Source organism: Chenopodium quinoa, unplaced genomic scaffold (genome assembly GCF_001683475.1).
Source record: "Chenopodium quinoa cultivar QQ74 unplaced genomic scaffold, ASM168347v1, whole genome shotgun sequence".
NCBI lineage: Eukaryota > Viridiplantae > Streptophyta > Magnoliopsida > Caryophyllales > Amaranthaceae > Chenopodium > Chenopodium quinoa.
In genome coordinates, this window is record NW_018742720.1 from 213,164 (window position 1) to 239,643 (window position 26,480).

Below are 26,480 nucleotides of genomic sequence, written 5' to 3' on the forward strand. Positions count from 1 at the left end.
TGCTTCGCACGTGAGATTTCAAGTTTGAAGCCAAGTGACGAACACAAAACATGTGGTAGGCTCGGGGTTGAGTGAATCCAATGTTAGGATCATTCATTGCTGCAATAATCCCTGCATGTCGATCAGATATAACACACAAGCCATCTCGTTGCGTAACTCTATCCCGAAGACAGCTCATAAACCAAGACCAGCTGGAAATTTTTTCCCCCTCAACTAGAGGTGTCCACCGTGCGAGTCGTGCGAGCTGGGTTAGGGTTAGGTGGGTCGCGGGTTGGGGTTTCATGACACACGGCACGACACACGTAGGGTAGGGTGGGCCGGGTCGTGGGTTGGGTCGGAGAAGTTGGACACACCAGGGTTAGGTTCGTGGGTTAGACGAGTCGTGGGTGGGTCGAGCTGGGTTTGTGGGTTAGACGGATCGTGGGTGGGTCGAGCTGGGTTTGTGGGTTAGACGGGTCATGGGTGGGTCGAGCTAGGTTCGTGGGTTAGACGGGTCAAGGTGGGTTAGTGAGTTAGGGTGGGTCGAAGGGTGGGTTAGTGGGTTAGGGTCGGGTGGGTTTGTGGGTTAGGTGGGTTAGGGTCGGGTGGGTTAGTGGGTTAGGGTCGGGTGGGTTTGTGGGTTAGGTGGGTTAGGGTCGGGTGGGTTTGTGGGTTAGGGTCGGGTGGGTTCGTGGGTTAGGGTCGGGTGGGTTGTGTGGTGTTTTAATTTTTACAAAATTAACAATTTGATGGCTTGCTCTTAATTAAGATGCCTACGTATCCTTATATTATAAAATAAGGAATCAAAGCCAGCGTAGTTCTTATATTGTACTTCTTTTGAAATTTGGGGGGGGGGCTTGGACCTATCTTTAGAAAACTAAAATTTAATTTTGCAATTAAATTGTAATTTTCGAAAAATAAGTTGCCTACGTATCCCGAAAGAATCAAAGCCCACGTAGTTCTTAGCGTACCTGATTTAGACTTTTCTAGCCACCCATGTTTGTTGCATCATCATCCCCGGAAGCTGCATCATCCGTTGACGACTCCAATATCATCACAGGATCATCTTCATCGTCTTCGTCTTCCTTTAAACCTTGAGTTCTTCTTTCAGCTTGATCCCAATCTTTCTTACAAACACAAATTTGAATGCTTTCCGGAGTTAAGCGAGATCTTTTTTCATCTAACACTCTTCTACCTGCACTAAAAGCAGACTCGGAAGCAACAGATGAAGCGGGAACTGCAAGTATATCTTTTGCAATTCTCGCCAATCATTCTATCTTTATTATAAATGAAAGGTGTACCTCCGCCGGGTTGGTTCATGTATCCACCCAATTGTGTTTGGACGCCACCCCCCGAAGGACGGGGGCCATTTTCGAACAAGTCGTGTTTATTTCGCAAATGCCGACTCAAGGTTCCGGTTCCATCTCCCGTTTTCCAATTATATGACTTGACATTTGCACCTAGCGCCTTGCAAACTAGGCATGTACACGTGAACCTCTTTGGTTGACCAGGTTGCCATCCCGGGGGTGTGACCTCAACTCGTTCAAAATGTTTCCACACCCAAGAAAAATGTGCTCGACCTCTACTTTCACCGCCACCACCTTTCATAAATCAAATTATTAAAATTAATTTTTAAATGCTATTCATGAAAATAAGCTTTTAAATTTTAAATATTTTAATTATACTTATTTAAACGCATTTTTCATGGTAATTAACTAATTGTAAATCATAGAAAATTGGAAACTAAACTAACTTTATAATCATTAATAATAGTTTTTTTAAATATTCATAACAATAAAAATTTAATTAGAAATTACCTTGAGATGAAGGTTGAGATGTTGGTTGCGATGGAGGTGGCATAGTTGAACTTGATGATTGGTGGGACTCGTGGGAGAAATGTTGTGGTGGAGACGTTTGAATATTTTGCCTATCTCCTAAACCATAATCTCCATATTCATTGACAAATTGGTTTAAATTTTCCGTATTAATTTCATACGAAAAATTTGCACCACCACTCCTTTGGCTACCACTTCGACCACCACTTTGACTCCTTCCCATTCCTCCTCTTGAGCTCATTTTTTTTTTGTATGATTATTAATTATAATATGGAGAAGAACATTTTTTTTTTAGAATCTTAAGAATACTAATAATAATATTAAGGAGATTTTTTTTAACAAAAATATAACTCTATATAACACTTGAGAATTTGAGAACAATAAGAATTTTTAAGTAAGAGAGAAAGAAAGCTTGAATTTGTGTGGAAATTTGAGTGAAATGGAATTGGTATTTATAGGAAAAATAGAATGGATGATCATACACTTAAAAAACTAGCCTTTAGATACAAAAAACTAGCCGTTAGATACAAAAAACTAGCCGTTTTTTTTTTAAAATGGATGTTAGGCCGTGCGGGCCGTGCGGGTCGTGCGAATTGTGCGGGCTGTGCGGGCCGTGCGGGTTGTGCGGGCCGTGCGGGTTGTGCCGGCCGTGCGGGTTGGGTGGGTCATGCGTGCGGGTTGGGTGGGTCATGCGTGCGGGTTAGGTGGGTTGGCTCGTGCGGGTTGGGTGGGTCATTCGTGCGGGTGGGCCGTGCGGGCTGGGTTGTGCCAGGTGGGTCGGGTTAGGTGGGTTCACGGGCTAGGTGTGTCGAATTAAATGAGTCAAAACGGGTTGTGCGATTTGGGTCGAATCAAACGGGTTAAACTGAGCTGGGTTGAAATGGGTTGTGTCGAAAATTTTGGACCCACGACACAACCCGGATTAAATCCGAGCTGTGCCGGGCTGTGCCGGATTGAAACCGGGTCGGACCCACGTGACCCACCAGCCGTGCGAGTTAGGGTGGGCTGGGTCCAACCCGGCCCACTGGCCACCTCTACCCTCAACCAACGCAAATGCTAGTGGAAATACTTGGAAGTTTCCATCCACACCTGTAGCAACCAAAAGTGTTCCTTTATACTTCCCGTACAAGTGCGTCCCATCGATACAGATGACAAGCATACAATGTTTGAAACCATCGATACAAGGACCAAATGCTCAAAACACTCGTTCAAATACTTCCATGTTGCTGGTATACCTACCCTCCACTAGAGCTTTGTGTTTCCATATGACTACGGTTCCCTGGTTTGACTGTTGCAGTGCTTGCATGAACTGAGGAAGTCTGCTGTAAGAACTCTCCCAATCACCAAAAATTTGAGTGATGGCTTTGTCCTTGGCATACCATGCTCTTTTATACGGAACTTCAAAATGGAATTGCTTGGAGATGAGTTCTTGAATGAATTCAACTTTTAGAGTCGGATCTTTCTGCACAAAGGACTTCACAAACTCAGATATTATGGACGAATCCAAGTGTGGGTGATCATTAGATAGTAATTCGGTAACACAGTTCTCCCGATGCGGGCCTTTGTATGTGACTATGGTGAAGCCACGCGAGTGCTCACTTGTCCTAGTACCCCTTAGAGACCATCCACATTTCTTCTTGCAACGCAGATGAAGGACACTCTCATTTGAGGTCACTGTGGTGTAGAATTGATTTCTCTGTATAGAATACATCTTCACCATTTCTTGAAGCGTTTTCTTACTGTCAAAGTACATTCCCTTCTCGAATTCTCCCCCTGGAACAAATGATGTATGACTCCCTGAATTGGCCCAATACTCATCAACTTCATAATTCTCATTTATCTGACTAAACCAGGGTACTGCAGTTCTAACCAAGGGATCATCAATTTCCATCTGCCCATCTTCAAGATCCATGTCATCAAGCCTATCATACTCCTCCCCATTATCATCCTCATCATCTGTATCCGCATACACATCGTACACCGACAATTCGTTATTCACAATATTATCAAAATGACTTGGGTCTTCTTGAGACGGTGATTCTTGAACCTCATCTCGCATCGGTGACGGAGCCACGGTGTTTGATGTTGAAGGACCGGATTGGCCGAACATTGTCACACAGCCCCCCGCATGTGCAGGTGATGCTATATGAGGACTAAACGGCATCTGAAATTGATCATCATGCAGCAAGTGACTGAAAGTTCCCATCCCATATTCATTCGATGGAATGTGGTTTGAAGGGCCTTGGAAGGACGTGGTGTTGTAATCGGAGACATATGTAGGATGTTGTTCTGCCCAAGTACTTTGTTGGGTACATATAGGCACTGTTTCTACATATATCTCATTGGGAACACCCTTCATTGTAACAATGCTTCTCAAAGCTTTTAAATGTTTGTTTGTGGAGACAGGTAACACTTGAACTCCATGCCCAGTCTCACACCTCATTTTAAGGTTCAGTTCAGCATTCATTGGGTTTGAGCCGATACTACTGTGAACCTCATTCATCAGATCATTCACAGTCATGCTCGGTTCAAGTGTTATAAGTTCCATATTCCCTCCACTGTACTCAACATTTGATCCATCGCACATAATTTCACCTCCCCACCGGCATAACAACACTACATTTTGTGAAGCCATATTCTACATACCAACCAAAACACATTTAAGGATAATCGAATTCTAAAACAACGTCAAAAAACCCTAATTTAACAATACATAACATACATAGCTTCGATAATGGAAAGTTATATCAAATTTCGAGAACCTACATGTGTAGCTAATATGACAACAATGAAACAAGTCCATTCTCATTATCAACATTTTCATCACCAATTTCATAAACTCTTAGTACCGCATACAACTATCAACATACTAATACCGCATTACCATCAACAATTTTATCATTTTTTTCACAATAATAGACCACATTACCATCAACAATTTCATCAAGAATTTCATCAAAAACAAACCACATTATCATTGACAATTTCGTCGACAATTTAATCAACAATTTCGTCTATATTTTTCCTCAACAATGTACCACATTATCATCAATAATTATCAACAATTTATCACATTTCATTACTAATTAGCAACAAATTAATACAATTTACATCACAATTTGCTACAATATACAACAACTATCTACTACCAACTATTCAATGTAAAATTCAACAATGTACTACGAATTTAGGGTTTACCCGGATTTAAAGAGTGAGTGAGACAATGCCGGCAACAACTTCCGTTCACTTTGGCGGCGGCAGGGGCGGCGGCACGGCAGGGGAGGCGTTGGCAACGGCTGTGGTTCTTTGTTGCTGACAATGAGAGTTAGTGAGAGAGAGAGTGTAAATTGTGTGAAAGAGAGGAAAGAGATTGAGAAAAAAAGGCCTGGAATTCGTTATAATTCCCGCAAGAAACGCTGCCTGAGGCAGCGTTTAATGTACAGATAAAAACGTTGCCTCAGGCTGCGTTTTATGCTTGTACATTAATGCCTGAGGCAGCGTTTCATTTAAAGATATAAACGCTGCCTCAGGCAGCGTTTATTTGTATAAAACAGGTATGAAATACGAAGTTTATGAAAAAAGTCAAACTACCATAAAATGCTGCCTGAGGCAGCGTTTTATGTCTTGAATTTTCTTTTTAAAAAAACTGAGTGTAAAACGCTGTCCGAGACAGCGTTTCATCTCAGAAGCTTAGTTTGGGAAATACTTTTACCACGAGACCAATTTCGTAAATAATTTCCGTATAAAGCTTAATTTGGGAAAAAATCCAATTTAATTCCACAGAACAACTTTTACCAAAATAATTTTATAAATGTCCACTTTTGATTTGCATGCAACAAAATCATGGATCTTCTTAATATTTCAGGTATTCCCCTTTTCTCTTTTAATTTCTTTTTATTTCAATTTTATTACTGTAGATATAATTTTACTTATTAGTCAATTTTTTTATGAAGTAAACTGTTTCAGATTTTTGAGCATTCATTTGAGTTTATAATTGTTTTTTTTTTTTTCTTTTCAAATTTAGAATTTCGTTTATCTCTTTTAGGCGTTTTCTCCTTTATTAATGGAGTTTTCAATTGAATTTAGATTGTTATTTATCTCTAATTAAGTGGGCAATGTTGTAAAATTGGATCTAGATTTCAATTAGCTCTTATAAAACGTTGCTAAACCCGAGGTTTAGCTGATCATATGCAACCAGCCTTTAACATCTGCTGTTACCAAATACTCCGTACCAAACACTAGACCTGGCATTTCAGCAATCCCGACCCAGACCCGACCCGAATGACCCGACTTGAGACTTAAAATTGACCCAAAAACATCGACCAGAAACCCGAAATCGACCCTACCTGACCAAACCCGAAATCAACCCTACCTGACCAAATTAACCTGTGATTGTACTCGACCTGAAGTTGACCTATTATCCAAAATGATTCAACCTGAAATTGACCCGACCTAAAGTTGACTCGACTTGAAGTGTTTGACCCGAAATATCCTAAACTAAAATTACCTTATAATTGAACTAAAAATGCACAAAATACCAGTTAATTAATTTGATAAATAAATTTGTTTATCAAATGGGAAACTTGTATATAAATCAAGTTTTATTTACCATTTTACCATTTAATAAACAAATTTTGTTTATTAAATTGATTAGCTGGGGCTACCTCTTAAAAATGTTTAGTGCCAAAAATGACTCAAATTGCTCATCTCTATCCCAAACTCATAAATTGTATTGATAGTTCTTATAATAATAATGACAAATATATAAAATTATTGATAAGCTTGATATACAAATGGAACAACCCGATTTTGACCCCACCCGAATATGACGTGAACGTACTCAACCTGAAAATGGTATGAACAAATTAATCCCGACTTGATATTGACCCAACCCTAACTCGACCCAATACATGAACCGATTCATACCCAAAACCCAAATTGACCCAATCCAGATTTGACCCGAATGACCCGTTTGCTAGGTCCAACAAACACCCACAATTAGCTAACAAACTTGGTCAACCCTCTAATTTGAGGCCTATCTGCTGAATTTCGCTCAATCCGCTGAACACCAAACACCCCCACTATTTTTTTAGCATAAATAATTTTTGATGGCTTCTAGAATAATATCATGATTTCCAATTACAATTTTCTAAATTTCCAAAATATTTCAATTTTAATTCCCTATAAATCTTTTTGGGTGATGTGTAGAAATTAAGCTAATGAGATTTACATAATGATTGAATTTGTGACAGATCAAGGTCAGAAGGTGACTCAATTAGCAAATATTGGCAGAGACTATGGAGAGAACAACACACATGCTTACTCGCTTGAAAAAGAAAATGACTCGTCAAAAGGTATTTAAGATTTAAATAATACTCTGGCAAAAGATAAAGTTTGATTGAAAAGAGCTTTTCAATAATCCTGTAAATTTTAGTTGTTGTGGGGTGTGGTTGATGCAGGTAGGAGACAAATACATAATTTTCAGTGGAAGCAAAGAAAACTTCGTTAGGAATGGAGCATGGGTACTTGAAGAAAGCATTACTTTGTTTCATGGTAGGGCGAATCCTATTCGCCACTTTTCAGTTGATGATCTCAACAACATGAATGGGGAAGAATTTTTGTGTCATAGAGATGGATACTATGACTTGTACCAAGGTTCTTGGGAGGGAAGAGTTGTATTGGTAAAAAGACCTCGTTGTGGAACTTTTGGTAGCGGTAGAGAAAGCATTTTGCGTGAAATTGTGGTAGCCGCACAAATGGCTAGTCATAACAATGCCCATAAAATATTAGGATGTTGCCTTGAGACTGAATCCTCTGTTCTTGTATATGAGTGGGTGGCAGAGGAAACTCTTCATGATCGTATATTTGTTGATGATGCGAATCAAAGCAAAGCAGTATTAGAGTGGAAGGATAGGCTAAGGATTGCGTGGGAGATATCTCATGCTGTTGCCTACCTTCATACGGCATTTCCTAGGCCTATCATTCACAAGCACTTGAAACCTTCTAATGTGTTCTTGGACCAACACAATGCTGCCAAATTAGGAGACTTTAGTCTAACTGTATCTATTCCTGAGGGTAAAGAATTTGTTGAAGATGTAGCAATATCAGGGACTTTTGGCTTTATTGAACCTGAATATATGAAAAGTGCAAAAGTAGCTAAGAGTACGGATGTGTTTTCGTTTGGTATACTATTTCTTGTGCTCTTGACAGGAAAGAGGTCTATTTCAGGAGGGGAATTTTAAATTCATGGGTACAGAATCGCATAAAAAAAAAATTGTGTCAATGAGATTGTAGATCCTGCAATTACTAGAAATGGAGTGACAAGTATTGAGGACCTCCAGCTGAGAGCATCTGCACAGCTTGCACTCAGGTGCATCACATCAGAAGCAGACTATAGGCCAACAATTGTGGAGGTTGCAACTGAGCTTAAGAACATGATTACATCCCCTGAATCTATCCCTACCGCCACTAATTTTCAGGTATATAATTCTGACCTTTATCACATGCTTGCTTCATCCTCGTTTAGCTTTAAGCCTTTTTTTTTCTTTTTTTTGACACTGAGCTTTAGAACTTTAAGCTACATAATAATAGTAAGAACCAAGGCTAAAAAGAGAATTAGAACTAATCTAGACCCTAAGATCATGTTGTTTGGACATTTCACATGCTTCCCATGTCATTAATGGCATTTTCATAATATTTCAATGAACATCATCTTCTACTGCATGTGCTGCTAGCTAACATCTATCTTTAATTAATAGAAAATGTTACTCTCTTGAATATATCATGTTTTCAACAACTCCAATCGATGACTCCTTCCTCCTTTTGATGATTACAATTTCAAGCTAATGCATTTGTCTCCTTGACTTGATTACGTAAGCTTATACATGCATTATTTAAAGCTTAGAAGAACAGTTTATTGTGTTTGAGTTATCCTAGGTTTAATTAGAGTTACAACTGAACAAATATACCGCAAATCCAATACACCAAAGCTTTTACTAAATACCTTAAAAATGAAGCAATTTGTATGACATGCAGTATGGAGTTTGTTAATTTGGTTGTTGCAGGAGAATGGCCTATACTGGATTTTTCGTGGAAGGGAGGAATATATCATGCACAATGAAACTTGTTTGCTTAAAGAAAACATCTCCTTATTTCATGATAGTGCACACCCTATTCGCCACTACTTCTCAATTCATGAGCTTAACAACATGAATGTGGAACTTGGTGAGGTTTCCCGGTACTGTTACCGAGGTACTTGGGAGGGGAAAGCTGTTTTGGTAAAGCTGTCAAGTTATTCAGATGAGATCCAAAGGAGTTTTGTACGTGAAATTGTGATTGCCACACAGATGGCTACTCACAATAATGTTCAAAAATTACTAGGGTGTTGCCTTGAGACTAAACTTCCTGTTCTTGTTTATGAGTGGGTGGCAGCCGAAACTCTAGAAGATCTTATTTTACTTAAAGATAAGAACCACAGCAAACTACCCTTCTTAGAGTGGAAGGATAGACTAAGGATTGCATGGGAGATATCAGATGTTGTTTCCTACCTTCACACAGCTTTTTCCAAGCCCATCATTCATGGATCTTTGGAGCCTAAAAATGTTTTTTTGGATCAAGACAACTCTGTTAAATTGTCCAACTTTTATTCTGCTTCCAAGGGTGAAAATTTTGTGTTTCGGACTTGTAGGCCTTGTTATTCGCCACCTGAGTATTACTGCAGAGCTCTGGCGGCAGAGTGTACAGATGTGTATTCATTTGGCCTGCTGTTTCTTGTGCTACTAACAGGAAAGAAAACATTTTTTCTATCTACTAGCAAAGGAGAGCAATATGACGAGTGGACTAATTTAGTTGACTGGATAACAAAAAAAGTCAGATTGGGGCACATTAATGAGATTGTAGATCCTGCAATTGCTAAAAATGGAGTGGCGACCACTGATCTGAGTGCATCTATAGAGCTTGCACTCAGATGCACAACTAGTCTCCTAAACAGTAGGCCAACCATGGTAGACATTGCAACTGAGCTCAACAACATCATTAGATCCCATGATTCTATCCCTAGTACAAGTAATTTTCAGGTATGGCTTTCATGACTAGAGTGCTTTTATCCAAGTTCATTAAGCTTAAAGGATACAAGGTTTATTATGGATGGTAAATGGTAATACTGTTTATAGCCCCTTAATGAAATCGAGGTATATTTTCACCAGAAAAATGAGAATGATAAAAAAAAAGAGCGAGAGATAAAAAACATTTTCCACACAGAATTGCTTTTTTATGTTTGTAATTATATTTGAACTCGGAATCGAAAACTCTAATAATCTTATTTGGTTCCTTTAGTTGAGCTTGAAAGACAAATTATATAATATGGAATAAGAATTTGTTTTTTACTATCCTGAAGTGTGCTTCTCATAAGACTGTGTGTGTGTGTGTGTGTGTGTGTGTTTGTGTGGGTGTACTTGTTTGTTGTTTGTTGTTTTTGTGTGTGTTGTGTGTTGTGCGTGTGGGTGCGGGTGTGGGCGCGTGTGTACATGTGGCATTAGAAGTGTGGTTCTATGACAGAGAAATTACAAATCAAAAAGGGATTTGATGGACATCACAAATTTACTATCGTGATTCTTGTAGATTAAAAGAATTTGATAGGGCAAAATTCCTAAGATCAAACTGGTATGCCATTCATGCTTCTTTACAGTACGAGAACAGATTGACAGTGAAATCTAAAGCATTAGCTGTAAGAAGGTACTCCCTAATCCCATATTCTGGGGGAAATGCTACGGGCGCATAGCAACAGGCAGTGGCGGAGCCAGGATTTTCAACTTGGGGGGACAAAATGCTTAACTTACGAAAAGCTTAACAAAAAATAAAAACAAAAAAAAAACTCACACACAAATTGGTTAATACTTAATATTAAAATTTCAAAATACAAATATATACTTAGTCATACAATTCAAAATGATGAAAAAAATTACATAAACATTACATTAAAATTACAAGTTCATTCTTCGAGTCTTCATACTTTGAAATCGATCAATAATCTTTTCGTCGGAAACTCGTAAGAAGACATCCTTCTCAATAAAAGTGACCAAACAATCATTCATAAGTTGATCACCCATGCTATTTCGCAACTTGTTTTTGACACATGTCATTGCAGAAAACACTCTTTCAACACTTGCCGTGGCAACGGGAAGAATCAACATCAACTTGATAAGCAAATGAATTGCCGTTGCCATAATGTTTATTCTTTTTCCCGGATCATGAGGAAGAAGTTCAACATCGTACACCGAATCTTCCTCTAATGGTACATTACTATTACTTGAACCACCCATTTCCATACTATTTTCTTGACTTTGAGGGGAGCTAAATGAAGGTGAGTTATTGGACTCATTTTCATTGGACTCATTTTCATTGAGTTTCGTTCTTTTAAACAAGAATTGTCGAAGATCGGGTTGTTTAGTTGCCTTTGATTTGTTTGAATTTGGTGAATCGTTTGACATTTCCTAATTAAATCGAAAATTATATATCAATTTCCACAAGACCACAATCCACATCATTACATAATAACAAAACCTAAGAGGCTAAGATTTTAAATTTCTAATTCAACTACACATTTCAATAATTTACAATAATTAATAATATAAATTCACATTTCACAAAAACAACCAAAAACTCTAACAGGGGAAACAATCAAACAAATATAAATCAATAATCATTTATCAATTCAAATTATTCAATAATCAATACCCACAAGGCCACAAATGACAAATTCACAATAAAAATATAAACAATTAAACATTTAAACAAGTAATAAAAATATGAAATTCAGAATTTCAGATTTACTGTAAATTTAAACAATTAAACATTTAAACAACAAAACAAGTAATCAATTATTCAATTAATCATACATTCATACCTCCATTGAAATCCAGATTTACAGCAAATGTGTTATGCTTATGCATATGACGAAGTCACGAAGACACGAAGTCACGAAGGACGAAGGCTCAAGGGCGGCTGTTGAACCTCGTCACTGTTGCGAACTGCCGGCGAACGGTGGACGGCGTCACGGCGAGCCGGCTAGGCGACAGGCGAGGGCGAATCGAAGAGAGAGAAATTGAAAATTGAAAAACTTAGGGTTTGGCTGGCAAATGTCGCAACAGAGCACTGTAATTGCATTTTTTTTTTAAATTTTTTTTTTTTTTTTAATTTTTTTTTTGAAAATGGGGGGACAAGTGTCCCCACATGTCCCCTTCTAGCTCCGCCCATGGCAACAGGGACTACATTACTTTATAATTTTCATCGGTGGTTGCAGGGAGAGGGCATGTACATGATTTTCCGAGGAAGCAAAGAATATTACATGCAGAATGAATCATTTATATCTGAAGAGAGCAATTCCTTGTTTCCTGGTAGAATGAACCCTATCCGTTACTTTTCAGTTGATGAGCTTTGCAAAATGAAAGTGGAATATCATAGAATTTTCTGGAATGAAGATTGCAACTGGCATCAAGGTTCTTGGGAAGGGAATGTTGTTTTGGTTAAGCTGCCAGAAAGTGTTGCTTCTGATGAGATACGAATGCGTTTTCTGCGTGAAATTTTGGTTGCGACACAGATGGCAAGTCATAGTAATGTTCAAAAACTAATAGGATGTTGCCTTGAGACCGAATATCCTGTTCTTGTTTATGAATGGGTGACTGAGGAAACACTTAATGATCGGGTATTATTCAATGATGAGAATCAAACCAATCCAATATTAGAGTGGAAAGAAAGGCTAAGGATTGCCTGGGAAATATCACATGTAGTTTCACATCTTCACAATGCTTTTTCAAGACCGATCATTCACGGCTACTTGGAAACTGATAATATTTTCTTGGACTTGGATAACATTGTCAAGTTGTCCAACTTTAGTCGATGTATATCTATCCCTGAGGGACAAAACTTTGTGGAAGACTTTGGAAAACGTAGCATTTATATGGAACCTGGAAAGGATGAACGCATCAGAGTGGCAGAGTGTACAGATGTGTATTCATTTGGTATCCTTTTTCTAGTGCTCTTGACAGGGAAGTCTGCTGACTGGGTAAATAAAGAATTCAGAAAAAATCCCTCAAGTAACATTGTAGTAGATCCTGCAGTCGCTAAAAACGGTGTGGTCACCGCTGAAATGGCTGCTTCTATAAAGCTTGCCCTCAGGTGCGTTACAAAAAGAGACAAACGGCCAACCATGGTGCATGTTGCAACTGAACTTGAGAAAATCATCAGATCGTCTGATCTTCCAAACAACGGTTTCTCTCTACTGCGGGGCTGCCTTCTTAATTGATCTATTCTGATTTCCTCGTGATTTCATGAATAGCCGAGTTAGATTGCTCTGTTTGTTTGATCTTCCTGTTTCAGGTATACCTGACATTTGATTGACAATTTAACATACAATAATTACTACCTATACCAGCTTTTAATTTAAATCAGCAAATTATATATATATATATATATATATATATATATATATATATATATATATATATATACAAGACTATTGAGTATTGACTGTTCTGCTAAATTCATGACTGTATTTCCAGTAGACTAAAGACTTGGTTTTAAAGAGTTGTCCGGTTTCACAAGCTGAGCCTTGAAGTTGCAGTGGAACCTATAGGTACCAAAACTTACAGGGACAACATTGGTTTCTAAAGCTTCAACCAACTCATACTCTGCGCCATGTTTCTTGTTATAAACATCCAACGCAATTTCTGCATAGACTCGTTTTCTTACATCCTCAAAGTACTCAGGCGGAGATCGCCTTAACACGTTGTACAAACCAGCACGTCGATGACAGTGAGCAAGATCAGGTGGACAAACTTCACAGCACCAGAAAATTGCTTTAGCAGCTGATACAGCAACAAAAATCGAAACCATAAGTAAGAGATCTTAAAAATAGAGCACACTCATCAGTAATTAGTTGTCATCTTGTCTAACCTCTCATGATCAAAGATAGGATATGACATCATATCATATCATATTACAAAATAAATAATAACCCTATCAGATAACTAAATTCAAGGCCTATGAAATGAATTCATTATTAATCTAAGATGTGAACTTTTTTGAGCATCTGAAAATAGTACAGGTGATTTGAATATATGATATGCGAAATTTCACATGAAAAAGCACTGGCATGTACAAGAAGCAGGTAAAATAGGGCACAATGATAGCATTAAGAGATAAGTAATCAGCTTACGATCAATGATGCTGCAATACATATCACGTATTCCACTTTTCACATAAACAAAGCTAGCGAAGAAGAGCTTCGGTTGAGCTGCGCGAGAACCATCCTTTCTAAGCTTGACAGCAGTGAAGTTGCAGTGAAGTTGCAGTGAAAATGCACCCCATACTCATAGAGACGAGCACTAGACAGGGGTTCAACAAGCTTATATTCTGTACCATGTTTGTCATTGTAGAAGGCCAAGGCATTTTTTGCACAGAAAATACTTTGAGCCAATAGAAGCCCTTCTGGAAGCTTGCTCCTAGGATACAAATCTTTACATACACCCTCAAATGAAAACTTAAATTTCTTGTTGGTTGAGGGTGCATGAGTTGGAGGCTTCAGAGATGAAGCCTTCGTACAGTCACAGCCTTGAGCTTTCTCTTTATGAGAACCTTCAGATACAGGAGCGGTTGTTCCCTTTTTCTTAGTTAAACAAGTGCTTGATCCTTCTTTTATTAAAGTGGTGCTTGCTCCCTTGTTTTTGGTTGATCCTTTTTTTCTGGTTTTATGGGTGCTTGCTCTTTTGATGCCCATGTAATCTTCTACTGCACCAACGTTGATTCTAGAGTACTCCGAGGAGCATTACAACAAGTCAATTATGTGAAAGTGAATCAAAAAGTAGAACAATTACTAGTGTGGTAAAATAGCACTTGACTTTTCAGAATAGTTATTGTGAGGTATAAGCCATAAAACTTATAAATTTGACAATGTTCCACAGATAAGCACCCTTTAATAGTCATATAAATTCCATATTATTCCTATGAAATCAATGATACATTATAACATATATGGTGTGTGTACACAATGAAATATTTATACATCTATTCTGGGTAAGGTGATAGTTTTTCTCCCAGATCCCACAATAATAAGCACGGCTATTAATTCACATGGGAGTCTTAATTATGATTGTGATCAATAGATTGACATACCCTCCAAATTACAGCCGTGTGTAGTGACTAGCATCATCTCCTACAGTGAAGGAAAATGTAATTCAAGGGGCTTAAACTGCATATACTTTATTGAAATCTAACCTTTGGAGACGAGTAAGAAACCACAATTTGCCTTCTGGTGTTAGTGTACTAAATGTTGCTTCCAAGACATAGCTTCATAGGCATAGTACAGGGGGCATTAGAAAATAATAAATGAATACAAAATAAAAAAATTGAGCAAATAAATATAAGCTTAGTAAAAGCATAAATGAAGAAAGAAAGGAAATTCACCTAAAAACAAGCCCATCAACATTGATGTCATTGCTATTGCATTCTTGAGACATAATTTTGTTAGCTAGCAGACGTAGATATAAAGCCACCACTTTGTTGCTGGCCGAGTATTCACATATAGCATGAGTTGGTGTGTTTACTTCAGTGATGTTCAAGTACTCTTGATTTGCCTTATGGATGATTCTAGTGTTCCAAATAGTATTACAAGTAGCCAATCACATGGATTCAAGTCAATTAGTAAAAATAAGTTACAGATTTCCACAATAATTAGAAGTGCAAAATTCAAATGAAAATCAAAAGGGGAAAAAAAATTGAATATCAATTAAAGAGTGAATGCGTGAGATAAAATCCAAACAGAACACATTATGAACTCTAGTATTATTATAAATTGAAGGACTACCGAGTATGATTTAAAATTTTAACTTACATGAACTACGGAGTAAATAGGATGTTATCGATTTACAAGGGAAACCTCGATTATTTCTAAAAGGTATTGGGGGTTCCTGACATAGGACAATGCGAAAGTCAGCCTATACTATATCTAATAAAATTTAAACCATGTGCCTCCTTGTGCTTCATTTTCCCTTCTTTATATACAAAGTTACAAACATATGTTTAAGTTGATACTTAATTTTAAAATAAAATGTCCAACTCTTTTCCTTCCTCGCCTTTTCCCCTCCAATTTTCAAAGGTTTCAACAGTAATTAAACATAAATGTCTTTCATTATTTTATCTTATAAGATAAAACTAACAATGTTTATGCCAATGATTAGCAATCATCTCAAAATAATCAGAAATTCAGAAGTATGGAATAACTATAGTATAGCTTTGCGGCTTTGCCAATATAGTCTCACCTCACTCAAATGGATTGAGAATTCTCTCATAATTCGCAAGCACTTCAATCACACAAGCTTAAGACGAGAATTCTCTCATAATAGTTATAATTAATCGAAGTTACTTAGAAGTTGGGATTAAATTGAGAAATACGCCTATAATTTGGAATTTCCTTGTTAAGATTGCCTTAGTTGTAAAATTAAGGCATACAATTAGTACTCACAAGTGGCACAATTAAAAATGATTATTAGAATACAGTTTCAATTATCAAAAACTCAACCCTATTTTTAAAAATAGAACAAAGATACTCGTATTAATTAATTCAGATAAAAGGAAGGCACCTTTGAAGACGAGACTTATAGCGTTCAAGTTTGCCTTTCACTTCCAAACTCAATACAAAACCCCTTCAGAAATAAGCATTAATTAGATTCAAAAAAATGTGGAAAGTGTAAGACAGATATAATATAAGGACGAATCTATATTTTCCGATATCTCATATTTCTAACACGAGCGGCAAAATCAAGAAAGAGAAAAAAGATGAAAAGAATTTACCATCTGAGAATTTCAGAGAGAACGACATCCTTACTGAAACCATTGCCATAACAGTCAGGGTGACGGTGGCCATATACATACATATCGAAATTCATCATCGCCATATTTCACAACCTCTAATCAACAAATTTTAAAACATTAATTAAAAGTGAACAATTTCACAACTACAATCAACAATATTACTCCCTCCGTTGCACAATAATGCTCCTACTTTAATCAACATTGTTTCGCAGAAAGATTCTAAACAAGAACGTCATTATGGAACGGGGAGTGCAACTTAACTTACAATTTTAAGTCTTCAATCAAACATATAACAACATCAAATAATAATTTACAACTTCAAAATAATTTAACCCCAAACCTGAATTGAAGAGCAGAAAATCTGACCGCCGACAACCAATCGCCTTTGAGGGGTCAGAGAGGGAGAGCAAAGAGCAGAGTGATACTACCTATTTTTTTTACGAGAGAGCAGAGAGATTTGGTATACTTCAATTTTTATCAAAAACAATAAGGGGGTGTTTGGCAAGTGGGAATTGGGCGTGAGATTGAGAATTTTAATCCCAATTGAAAAAATAAGTCTTGTTTGTTTGGTAGGAATGAGAATAATAAAGGATTTGGGGATGAGATTATTTAGGGGTGAATTTCCACCATTTTATTAATAGGGAGGGTAGGTAATAATAATCTCAGTAAGGGTATTTTGGTAAAATTGTTATTTATTCCATATATAGTCTCACCCACCATCTAAATAAGATATTGGCATATTTTGTAGGATGACTTTCCTAATACTAGTAGGACTTTAAGGAGATAATTTAAGAAAAATTTGTAAATTACCACCTTAGAGGAGGACCTGTTTTGAAATCACCACCCGTTATTTTATTTTATTTTTTTTTAAATTACCACTTCTTAAATTAAAAAAATATTCAGATTATTACCTTTTTAGATAATCCGATGGAATTTCTGTTTGAGGGCCCCACCCAACAGCTAGTAATGGCTACCTTATCCCTCCCCGATTTATTTATTTATTTTTTTGTTTATTAAGTTTCGAACTTCAATTTACAATTTGTTCCCCAATTTCAACCAATTTTCTCAAATTTCGCCTGTTACTGTTTGAAGAATTTATCCTCACAAGTGCAGACACTCAATTCACAACCAAGGTATGAATCCACATGTTCTTAATTTAGGGTTTTTCTCCAACAATAATTGGGGTAAATGGTTATATTTAGGAATTAGGGTTCTTGGGGCAATTGAATTGGGCGTTTTTTACAATTAGGGTTCTTGGGGCAATTGAATTGTGCGTTTCGGTTAAATTTGAGTTGATTTGAGTTGACAGTATCCGAATTTGTTGATTAAGGGTGTGTTCTATTCACCTGATTTTTTATTAAAATTTATTTTAGTTATTAATTAAACTTGACAGCCCTAATTAACCCTTATCACAGCTTATCTGAACATAGATTTCCTGAAATTATCTAAACTTATGAACCTTTTATACTACTTAATATTTAAAAATTAAGTTAATTTTTGCATAATTTGTGTATTGACCATGAAATATTAAACAATTAAGCTTGTTAATTGCCAAGTTTTAGTGTTACCAGTCCTCCACACTATATGTGTGTGAAATGTGATGAAAAAAATTTGGAATAAGGACAACATCAGATTGCACGATACATCCATTGACACAATATCAATACAATTACAATTACGATCACAGTCGCAGCAGTTTCTTCTTCCAAATGAATTTCGTCTCCAATTGAAAATCTCCAGTATCTTCAACCATTTCTCTTTCTCTCTCCTCTGAAAATGGCGCAAAATCAACCATCAACCAAACCAGGCCTTCTGGAATTGGTCCCTCTCTTTGTCGTCCTTCTCATCGCTGCTCATGTCATAGCTTTGGTACCAACAATCGCACTCTTCTTCTTCATCTTCTTTGTTTCAATTTTCTCTCTCTTACTTTGGTTGATATTTCTGTTTTAGGTGTACTGGATTTTCAGAGTTGCAACTGAGAAGCAGCAGCAATTTCCTGGAAGATCCAAAAAACACTGATTTTGCCTCCTCCTGCATTGTATGTTCCGCCGCTAACCCTAATTTTGGTTTAATTGTTTGAATTTGTTGATTATTGAAGGCTTCTTGTGTATTGTGTTTGTTAGTGTGTGATTGCTGTGATTTTGTTTTTTGTTTCTTTGAGTTGTACTAGTATTTGTTAAATTGGTTCAATTTGTTTGATGTCTGTGACAAAATGCGCGTTGAATTCGTATGTTTCCTCAATGATGTGATTGAGTGATTTTGTTGAAATGAAACAAATTTTGAAGATTACTTCATATTTATGAATTATGCTGCTTTTGTGCCTAGGCTTTGATTTATTAATTATTGCTGCGTAGTGAGATGCTGAGACATCGACTGACCAATTTCTTTGTTTCAACGAATCAAGAATGGCTCGGTTAGCTTTACTTGAACGCGGAATGGTGCTGCCTCTGTCTGATTGGCATTAGTAATAAGAAAACAGGAAATTTTAATTAGTTAGCCACTTTGCCCTGTAAACATGGTGTTTACCTGCTCATGCTAGTAATCTTATGCAGACAATTTCATTTCTTGTTCTATAAAGCTTGAGATTCGCTTTATGCTGATATTTGGGATTAGTCAACATCTACTTTCACAGTGCTAGTGTGTTCTGATACTCTGATAGAAACCCACACTTGTCCTTTTCTAGGATCCATTGGTGATTTTCCTTTGTATCTAGTGATGACATATTACCTATAGGAGAATGTGATTCAATTTTTTTCATCCACTTATGTACTCATGTAACTTATACTCTAGTTTTTGAACCTTAAATTGCTGCTATTCTGAGATTTGAAGGTCAAGAAGGCTTATTTCAGTATACTTCTCCAATTTCTGTTTAATAAGTGGTAGAAAAATAATGGAGTTTTGGGTTAGATTGGTTCTCCGAAGAAGTTAGATGAGTGGATAGGTTTCATGAAGGTATTGAGAACTTTATTAGATTCTAAGATTGAAAGTTGGTGCCTTTGTGGAGGTTCACAAGGATGTATGCCCATCCTATCGACCTTACATGTTGGAGATGACTCTGATGAGGTTTTGCAAGGCTTTGAGTCAGCATTTTGATTGTACTGAGCTAATGAATATGAGTCGATGAAAGTGTCCAACTGTCCAATACATGGTTAGTAGAATACTAGTATGTACTGTCTTCATTTTTTTTGGAATGCTGTCTGATCAGTATAACCCAAATTGGTCTGATTTCCATTCCATCTCAGCCTGTTTCCAGACAGGAATATAAACACCCTGGGCTTACCCAAAACAGTCTCTTGAGGGCTTTTCTTTATGAATAATGGAAAGCAAGAGGTTAATTGATGATTTTTGTCAATATTGTTCTGTGAGATGACCTTTTAACTACCTCGGATTATTCCCTTATATACCCTTATCATAGTAATCTTATTAACAGTTGACAGAAAATTGTTTTGGTAGGTAGTCTATAATCATGGTGGGAATATCTCAGTAATGTGTGAACTGTATTTTTGTTTTGAACGAACCTCAATTGAAAGTTGGAATATTAGCATGAAATAGAGATTATTTTGGAGAACTCGAATTTATTAGTAGACTTACAGAGCTGTTATAGCTAGCAAAATATCTAATACAAGTATACATAGTTTGTTTAGGGTCATACAGATAAATTTATACTTATTCATTGACATTTCTCCCTCGAGAATTTAGAAAGTTACATGAATTTTAGATGATACATGTTGACTATTTATGACTCCCTTTTTGAGAAGTTTTTGGGATTTTATGCATGTTAAAGGGAAAGTGATAAGTAATAAGACTAATAACTAATGATACTCATTGGTGCATATTATGCATAGAATGGCTTATATTGGATTCAAAAATTAGATGTCTGATGGCTCATCATGTTTGCTAAAACTGCTTCTACTTGTTCAATTATAATAGTACAGCATTCCTGCACTAACCTTTTCACCATGTATACTTCATTATTTTTTTCTGCCGAAACCTAGGGAAGCCTTATGACTGTACTGCATGTTTTATTTGATGCCGTGGCTCAGCTGTTTTCTCTGTGTTTCCTTTTGTTTACACTGACCCTGTGCAGTCACTACCTCCTATGTTTGGAATTTTATAGTTTGCAAACCAAATTCTCAGTCTTGGGTACATTATTGAAATGTTAGTCTTCATTTCACCATAAGTACCCATGGCCCTATCTGATTCTGTGGACACTAGAAACTTCATCTTGGATCAAAAGCACAAAACTTTCTCATTAAGTAGATGATGACATTTAGACTCCTACTATTGCCAGCTACAAATACATGTTTCCAAAGTACCATATACAAACTACTGTTTATAGCATTAAAGACATTGAAAGATAGTTTTTAATTCAATAAGAAATCACCCATTTAGGTATTGGATCTTATAAGCCATCGTTGCAAACATAAAATTATGTCCTATCTTTTTCTGTTTTAATGTTGATTTCTATTCTCAGCCTTTCTTTGTACGAAGTTATTGTTTTGATGGTTATTTTGTGCAGAGAATGTAGTACATTTCTCTCATAAACTTGATGGTTATCCTGTGTGCAGCTCTACAACTAAAGGGTTGCTTGCATTACTTTGCACTCAACAGGAAGAACGTGCCACTGATATAGATAGTGCCAAACTTGAAGTTACCTTCAGAGAATCATTATTTTGTAGGTTATTGCTCTGTAAGGCGAAGTTCCCGAGTGGAAGTATTGATGTTGCTGATGTAATGGATCTGGAAACATGAATGTAAAAATGTAAAATCTAACATGTGGGCAAGAATGCGTTTTAATCTAGTAATTCAAATTGTGTGTATCTCATTTCTTTGTAATCTCGTAAATACAATCTTGTAAACATATTTATTGATTCATTGTCTACAATTTGGATACTCATATGCTTCGGTAGTTGAACTTCGTAAAACTTAATCCTTTGGACTATCATACTACATTATTCTTCGGATCCTTCCTATATAACACTAATTTTACCATGCAATAAAAACTTTACTGTTAACATTTAATTTTTCTTCAATTTTATTGAAAACACATTGTAAATTTTGTATTGTATGTTGTTGCCTTTGCATTTGATCGTGTATACATTGGCAAAATATGAGAATAGATACTTGATCATTGACATTGAAATTTTCAAGACTATAAATACAAATTTTAGAAACATTAAAGATAATACTTCATAGAATTATGTGACCTACAAAGTAAAATGATACTTTAATAGATAAGATGTTTTGGGTTTGTTTGTTTCATCTTAATAGTTACTTTAGCGATTTAATTTATTTTAGATAAAATACATTTTATTAAGTTATACTCTGTAGTAAAGTAGAGAAAATACAAGTTTATATCTTTGGCAAAAGCATTTTATTCAGGGATAAAACCGTTAACAATGTTAGCTTGTTTGACATTATTTTTGTTTTTCAATTTTCTTTTTTTAAAAAAAAAAAAATAAAAAACCAAAAACAGGAAACATGAAAAAGGAGTTTCTATTTTATGTTGTCAGCTTTAAAATTATCATGATTTTAACCCATTTAACTAATTTAGATTAATATCATATGATTTTGAATAACAAAAAATCAAAAAAAACGAAAAACTACAGCGATGCCAAACACCCATATTAGTAGTTTTACCTCTATATTGACTACTTTGGGCCTTTGTTCCCTATATAAATTAAACTAATTTTCTTGTCTAAAAAAAAAAATAAAACTAATTTTAGATAGACCAAATAATTTTGTTTACACGGGTTTTGAACCGGACCGGATCGGACAATTAGGAATGCAGGCTGGGTGTATAAACAAAGTCAAATTCTTGAAGGCACAGAACACAATCTCTCCTAAAATAAAGATGGCGCAACATGAATCAACCAAGGCTGGGTTTCTGGAATTAGTCCCATTTTTCGTCGTCCTTCTCATGGCTGCTCATCTTATAGCTTTGGTACCAACCTCACTCTTCTTCCTTCTTCTTCTTTGCAATTTTCTCTCTTTCTTACTTTGATTGATCTTGTGTTTCAGGTATACTGGATGTTCAGATTAGCTACTGAGAAGCAGCAACCATTTTCTGGAAGATCCAAACAACACTGATACTACCTCTCTCTGCATTGTATGTTCCTCTGCTAACCCTAATTTCTGATTCAATTTTTTGTTGTCGATTCTTCAATTGAACTGAATCGTTGAGCTTTTGTGTTTGTGTTTGTGATTGTGATTGTTGTGATTTTGTTTTGATTGCATTAATTTCTTGATATTAGTGACAAAATGTGAAGCGAATTCGTTCGTTTTTTTGATAATGTGATGACTAATTTGTTGTGAAGAAACTAATTTGGAGATTGGTTTAGTGTGTATAGGGTTTTATCTAGTTGATTTGTAACCAATTATGTTGCTTTTGTGCCTGGGCCTTGATTTATGGCGTAAATTTGATTGATTATTGTTGTGCGGCATAACTAAATGATTAGTTTCGGACCTTTCGGTAACTTCACTTTAGCGCAAATTGGTGCTCCCTCCATCTCAATGCTAATATACCATTAGTAAAAGAAGAGTAGACATCTGTTTTCTTTATTCAGTAAAAAATATCGTGTTGAACTACCCTTGCTAGTATCAGAGTATTTAAATATTACCCAAAGGAGAAATTATCTGATTCCCTCCATCTCTTTAGTGGTTTATTTCAATGGCGAATATCCTCCAATTAACAGAACGTGTCATATGTTTAACTCTTTGTGAAGGCTAGAGCATGGTACATGAGTAACAAATGTATTTTGAATCTTGACTCATTATGGAGTAATGGACATTGGAAACATTGTTGGTCGTGGATGTTTCTCATGCTTCAACACATGAGAGGTCTATTCTAGTTTATGATGGTCGACATTCAGCTTGTTAATGGAAGAATTGCTAATGCCATGCTTTTCCTAAGTTTAGACCATGAATTCAGTTTTAAAAGACCCAGACAATTGAAGCTCACAGATTATGAGGTTTTTAATGGTGAGCTTGATAATCGTTTCCTCCCCATTCTCTATGTCATTAAACATGGTAGTTTTCTACACAATTATTGGATGGTATTAAGTCATTCCCTTCTAATATAGTTACCTTTGATGAAGCATATCTTCATTTTGAGTTCTGAATTATATTTCTTGGAATACATCACTCTAGTAGGTGGTAGGGAGGGAATTCCTTATAGCATAAACGTTACTTAGGCTAAGCTTTAAAAGCTGCATTTCTGAGATTTGATAATTTCATTGTCCAAGTGTCCAGCTGTTGGTAAAAAATGGCTACTTACAAAAAATTTCCACCAATTTCTTTTCGATTGAAAACAAAGTGGATCGATGGATTTGGGGCTAGATAGATCCTGGGAAAAGATAAATGATTTGATAGATTACATGAAGGTTTTAACTTTTAAGAGCTTTATCAGGTACTCAAATTAGTAGTTGGTGCCTTAGTTGAGGACCTGAGGTTCATGACTCATATTTGTGGAATCACTTTTTTGGAAGAACAGATTATATAATCTTGTTTACACACTTAAAAGCATAGTTTGGAAGGTGTAATTGCCAACTGGGCCCTATCAACCATACATGGTGGTGTTGAGGTCCCATGAGGATTTGCATGGCTTTCAGTTAGCTGTTTGACAGTGATGACGATAAGTCAAAATGAGTCCGCGAAAACATTTAACGCGCGCATAGTGGCTGTCTGTGTTTCTTCCGGAAAGGCTGGCTGGACTGCATTACCCAAATTGGTCTAGATTCCACTCTATCTCACCCTGTTCCTGGACAGGAAGTTTAACCTTTCTGGCAACCACACTCTATTGATGGATTTTCCTTGTGACTTGTGAGTAATGGCAGGCAGGAGGTTAATTAATGTTGCTAGTCAATTCTGTCTGTCACTTCTGTGAGATGACCCATTATATACCTCAGATTTCTCTTTATACCTGGGCAATTTAAAAAGTGATTGTTAGGCATCCTCTCTTCGTAGTTGTAAGACTTGTAACTTGTAAGCCTAATTGTACAAAAGTCTAAATGTGGAGGCAGATCTGATATGTGTGTGTGTGTTTATTTGTTTATTTTTATGTATATTTTTTTTTTTATCCAACTAAATGAAATGAGGTTAAGGTTTTCCCATAATGGCCTAACTTCTATTAGATTTCTTACTCTCACCTCCCTAGGTTGTGACTTCTTAGTCCTAACTTTACTGTGAAGTGAGTTATTATCTGGAGTCTTGACAAACGGATGTGGGACCTGGAGTTTTTGGTATATGTACAGCAATAGGGAAGTCTAGCATTTGAGGTCTAAGAATATTGATCCAGTTTGCCTTCAATACTAATAGTTTATTTCTCAATGTTGAGATGTGCTGCTTTCAAATTTTGAGCTGTTATAGTTGAGAAAATCTCTAAAATAGATTGTATAGGATACAGATTACTATAATACCTATTTATTGACTTTTCTTTTGAATCTAGAAGCTTCCATGAACTTCAGACATTTTCTGTAAATTATATATGAAGTTCTATTCTAAAATCCTAGGGAAATCATACATAAAGGGGAAAATAACAACAAAAGGCAATGCATTATTTGCATGTATAGTTTGTTATGAACAATAGTTTAAATGTTATATTCCTTGTGCGCGTACCTGGAATGCTTACATAGCTTCTGCTTAATCAAGTTCAGTTATGTAGCATTGCACTTATCTTAATTCTATGTCTCCATGTCAAAAGTACATATTGTGGCCTAATTCTTAAGTTTGGTTTCTGCCAAAACCTAGGGAAGCCCCGTGACTGCAATTTTCTTGTTTGCATACCTAATTTTGAGTTACATTATTGGATTATGCTACTCAGAGTCTTCAATTCATCGTAAGTACTCACAGGCCATGACGCATGCCTGATTTTAAAAACACTTTAAACTTCATTTTGGATCAAGAATATGGAAATTTCTCATCAAGTGGCCAAGGCCTTGTATTTTAACTCTTACTTTGCCTACTGCAAATATACAAATCCAAGTAACACATAGACAGCATCAAAGATGTTATAGAACCAATTCATTCAAATAGTTGAATCTAGTTAGGTATTGGCTCCTATCAACCAACATTGTAAACCAGAAAACACTATCCTCTTACCTTGTGCTGTTTTTAATGTTGGTTGATTTGTATAGTTACTCCGGAGTATTTCTTTTTAAGGCTTGTGTAGAGAATGATAGACGTTTCCCTCATAACTTTGGTGGTTATCTTGTGTGCAGCTCTATGTTATTTGACTGTATATGCGCTGCTTGCTGCACACAACAGAAGAAATGTGACGAAGATAGAGATAATGTCAACCTGGAAGTTTCCTTCAGAGAATCATTGTTTTTATTGGTTATTGCTATCAGGGTGCGCAATGGTTTTGAACTGGAATGCCGGAAACATATGTATTGCTCTACATTCCAAGTGAATATAACACCATTTTTACCATATACACCACTGTTATGGACCAACTGTAAGTTGGCCTAAAAATATACTCATCAACATTTTTATCTAATATACTGTTTCTGTTTCACAATGCAATTTTTGAATTTTTTTTACCACTATTGCCGTATACATGAATTGATTTTTTTTTTTTTAGAAATTATATTTTGAAAATATTTTGAGATATATTTACAAAAACATATCATGTATAGATTGATATTACTGCGTTATTTATATTTTTATACTGTAACATTTTCACTAGGAGTATTACTTTTGTTATCTAACGCCTTTGAGTGTTCATTGGCTTTTGCCTAACTTTACTATTGTAGCAATCTGATAATTAATTGGTTAATTTTTACACATTTTGAATTTTTT

At 36.2% G+C, this 26,480-nt stretch overlaps 2 protein-coding genes and 2 long non-coding RNA genes across 4 annotated transcripts; 3 read left to right on the forward strand and 1 right to left on the reverse strand.

Moving 5' to 3' along the window:
* Positions 1-6,589: 6,589 nt before the first annotated feature.
* On the forward strand, positions 6,590-13,239 carry LOC110723026. Its single transcript, XM_021902299.1, is given in 4 exon segments — positions 6,590-7,168; positions 7,274-8,293; positions 8,879-9,889; positions 12,115-13,239. Coding segments are annotated over 4 exon segments (3,090 nt in total). The 5' UTR covers positions 6,590-7,111; the 3' UTR covers positions 13,117-13,239.
* A 104-nt stretch (positions 13,240-13,343) lies between these two features.
* On the reverse strand, positions 13,344-17,798 carry LOC110723027. The gene is made up of 7 exons (XM_021902300.1): positions 17,023-17,798; positions 16,662-16,775; positions 16,451-16,513; positions 15,276-15,458; positions 15,087-15,158; positions 14,029-14,617; positions 13,344-13,678 (listed from the first exon to the last, which is right to left on the reverse strand). Exons 2-6 carry the CDS (start codon positions 16,763-16,765, stop codon positions 14,068-14,070), a joined length of 972 nt encoding a protein of 323 aa, XP_021757992.1. The 5' UTR covers positions 16,766-16,775; positions 17,023-17,798; the 3' UTR covers positions 13,344-13,678; positions 14,029-14,067.
* A 480-nt stretch (positions 17,799-18,278) lies between these two features.
* Positions 18,279-21,597, forward strand: LOC110723029. The gene is made up of 3 exons (XR_002511659.1): positions 18,279-18,551; positions 18,633-18,720; positions 21,251-21,597. It is a non-coding gene; the product is annotated as an uncharacterized LOC110723029 (long non-coding RNA).
* Positions 21,598-22,267: 670 nt separating this feature from the next.
* Positions 22,268-26,204, forward strand: LOC110723030. Its single transcript, XR_002511660.1, has 3 exons — positions 22,268-22,626; positions 22,704-22,791; positions 25,901-26,204. It is a non-coding gene; the product is annotated as an uncharacterized LOC110723030 (long non-coding RNA).
* Positions 26,205-26,480: the final 276 nt, after the last annotated feature.

Bases quoted from the DNA above. Each gene is read 5' to 3' on its own strand.
- LOC110723027 (XM_021902300.1), bottom strand. From the start codon at position 16,765: ATGGCGATGATGAATTTCGATATGTATGTATATGGCCACCGTCACCCT. The intron at 16,514-16,661 runs GTAAATTCTTTT...TTATTTCTGAAG, and splicing joins CTCTCTGAAATTCTCAGATG to GGGTTTTGTATTGAGTTTGG. The intron at 15,159-15,275 runs GTGAATTTCCTT...ATGCCTATGAAG, and splicing joins GTTGATGGGCTTGTTTTTAG to CTATGTCTTGGAAGCAACAT.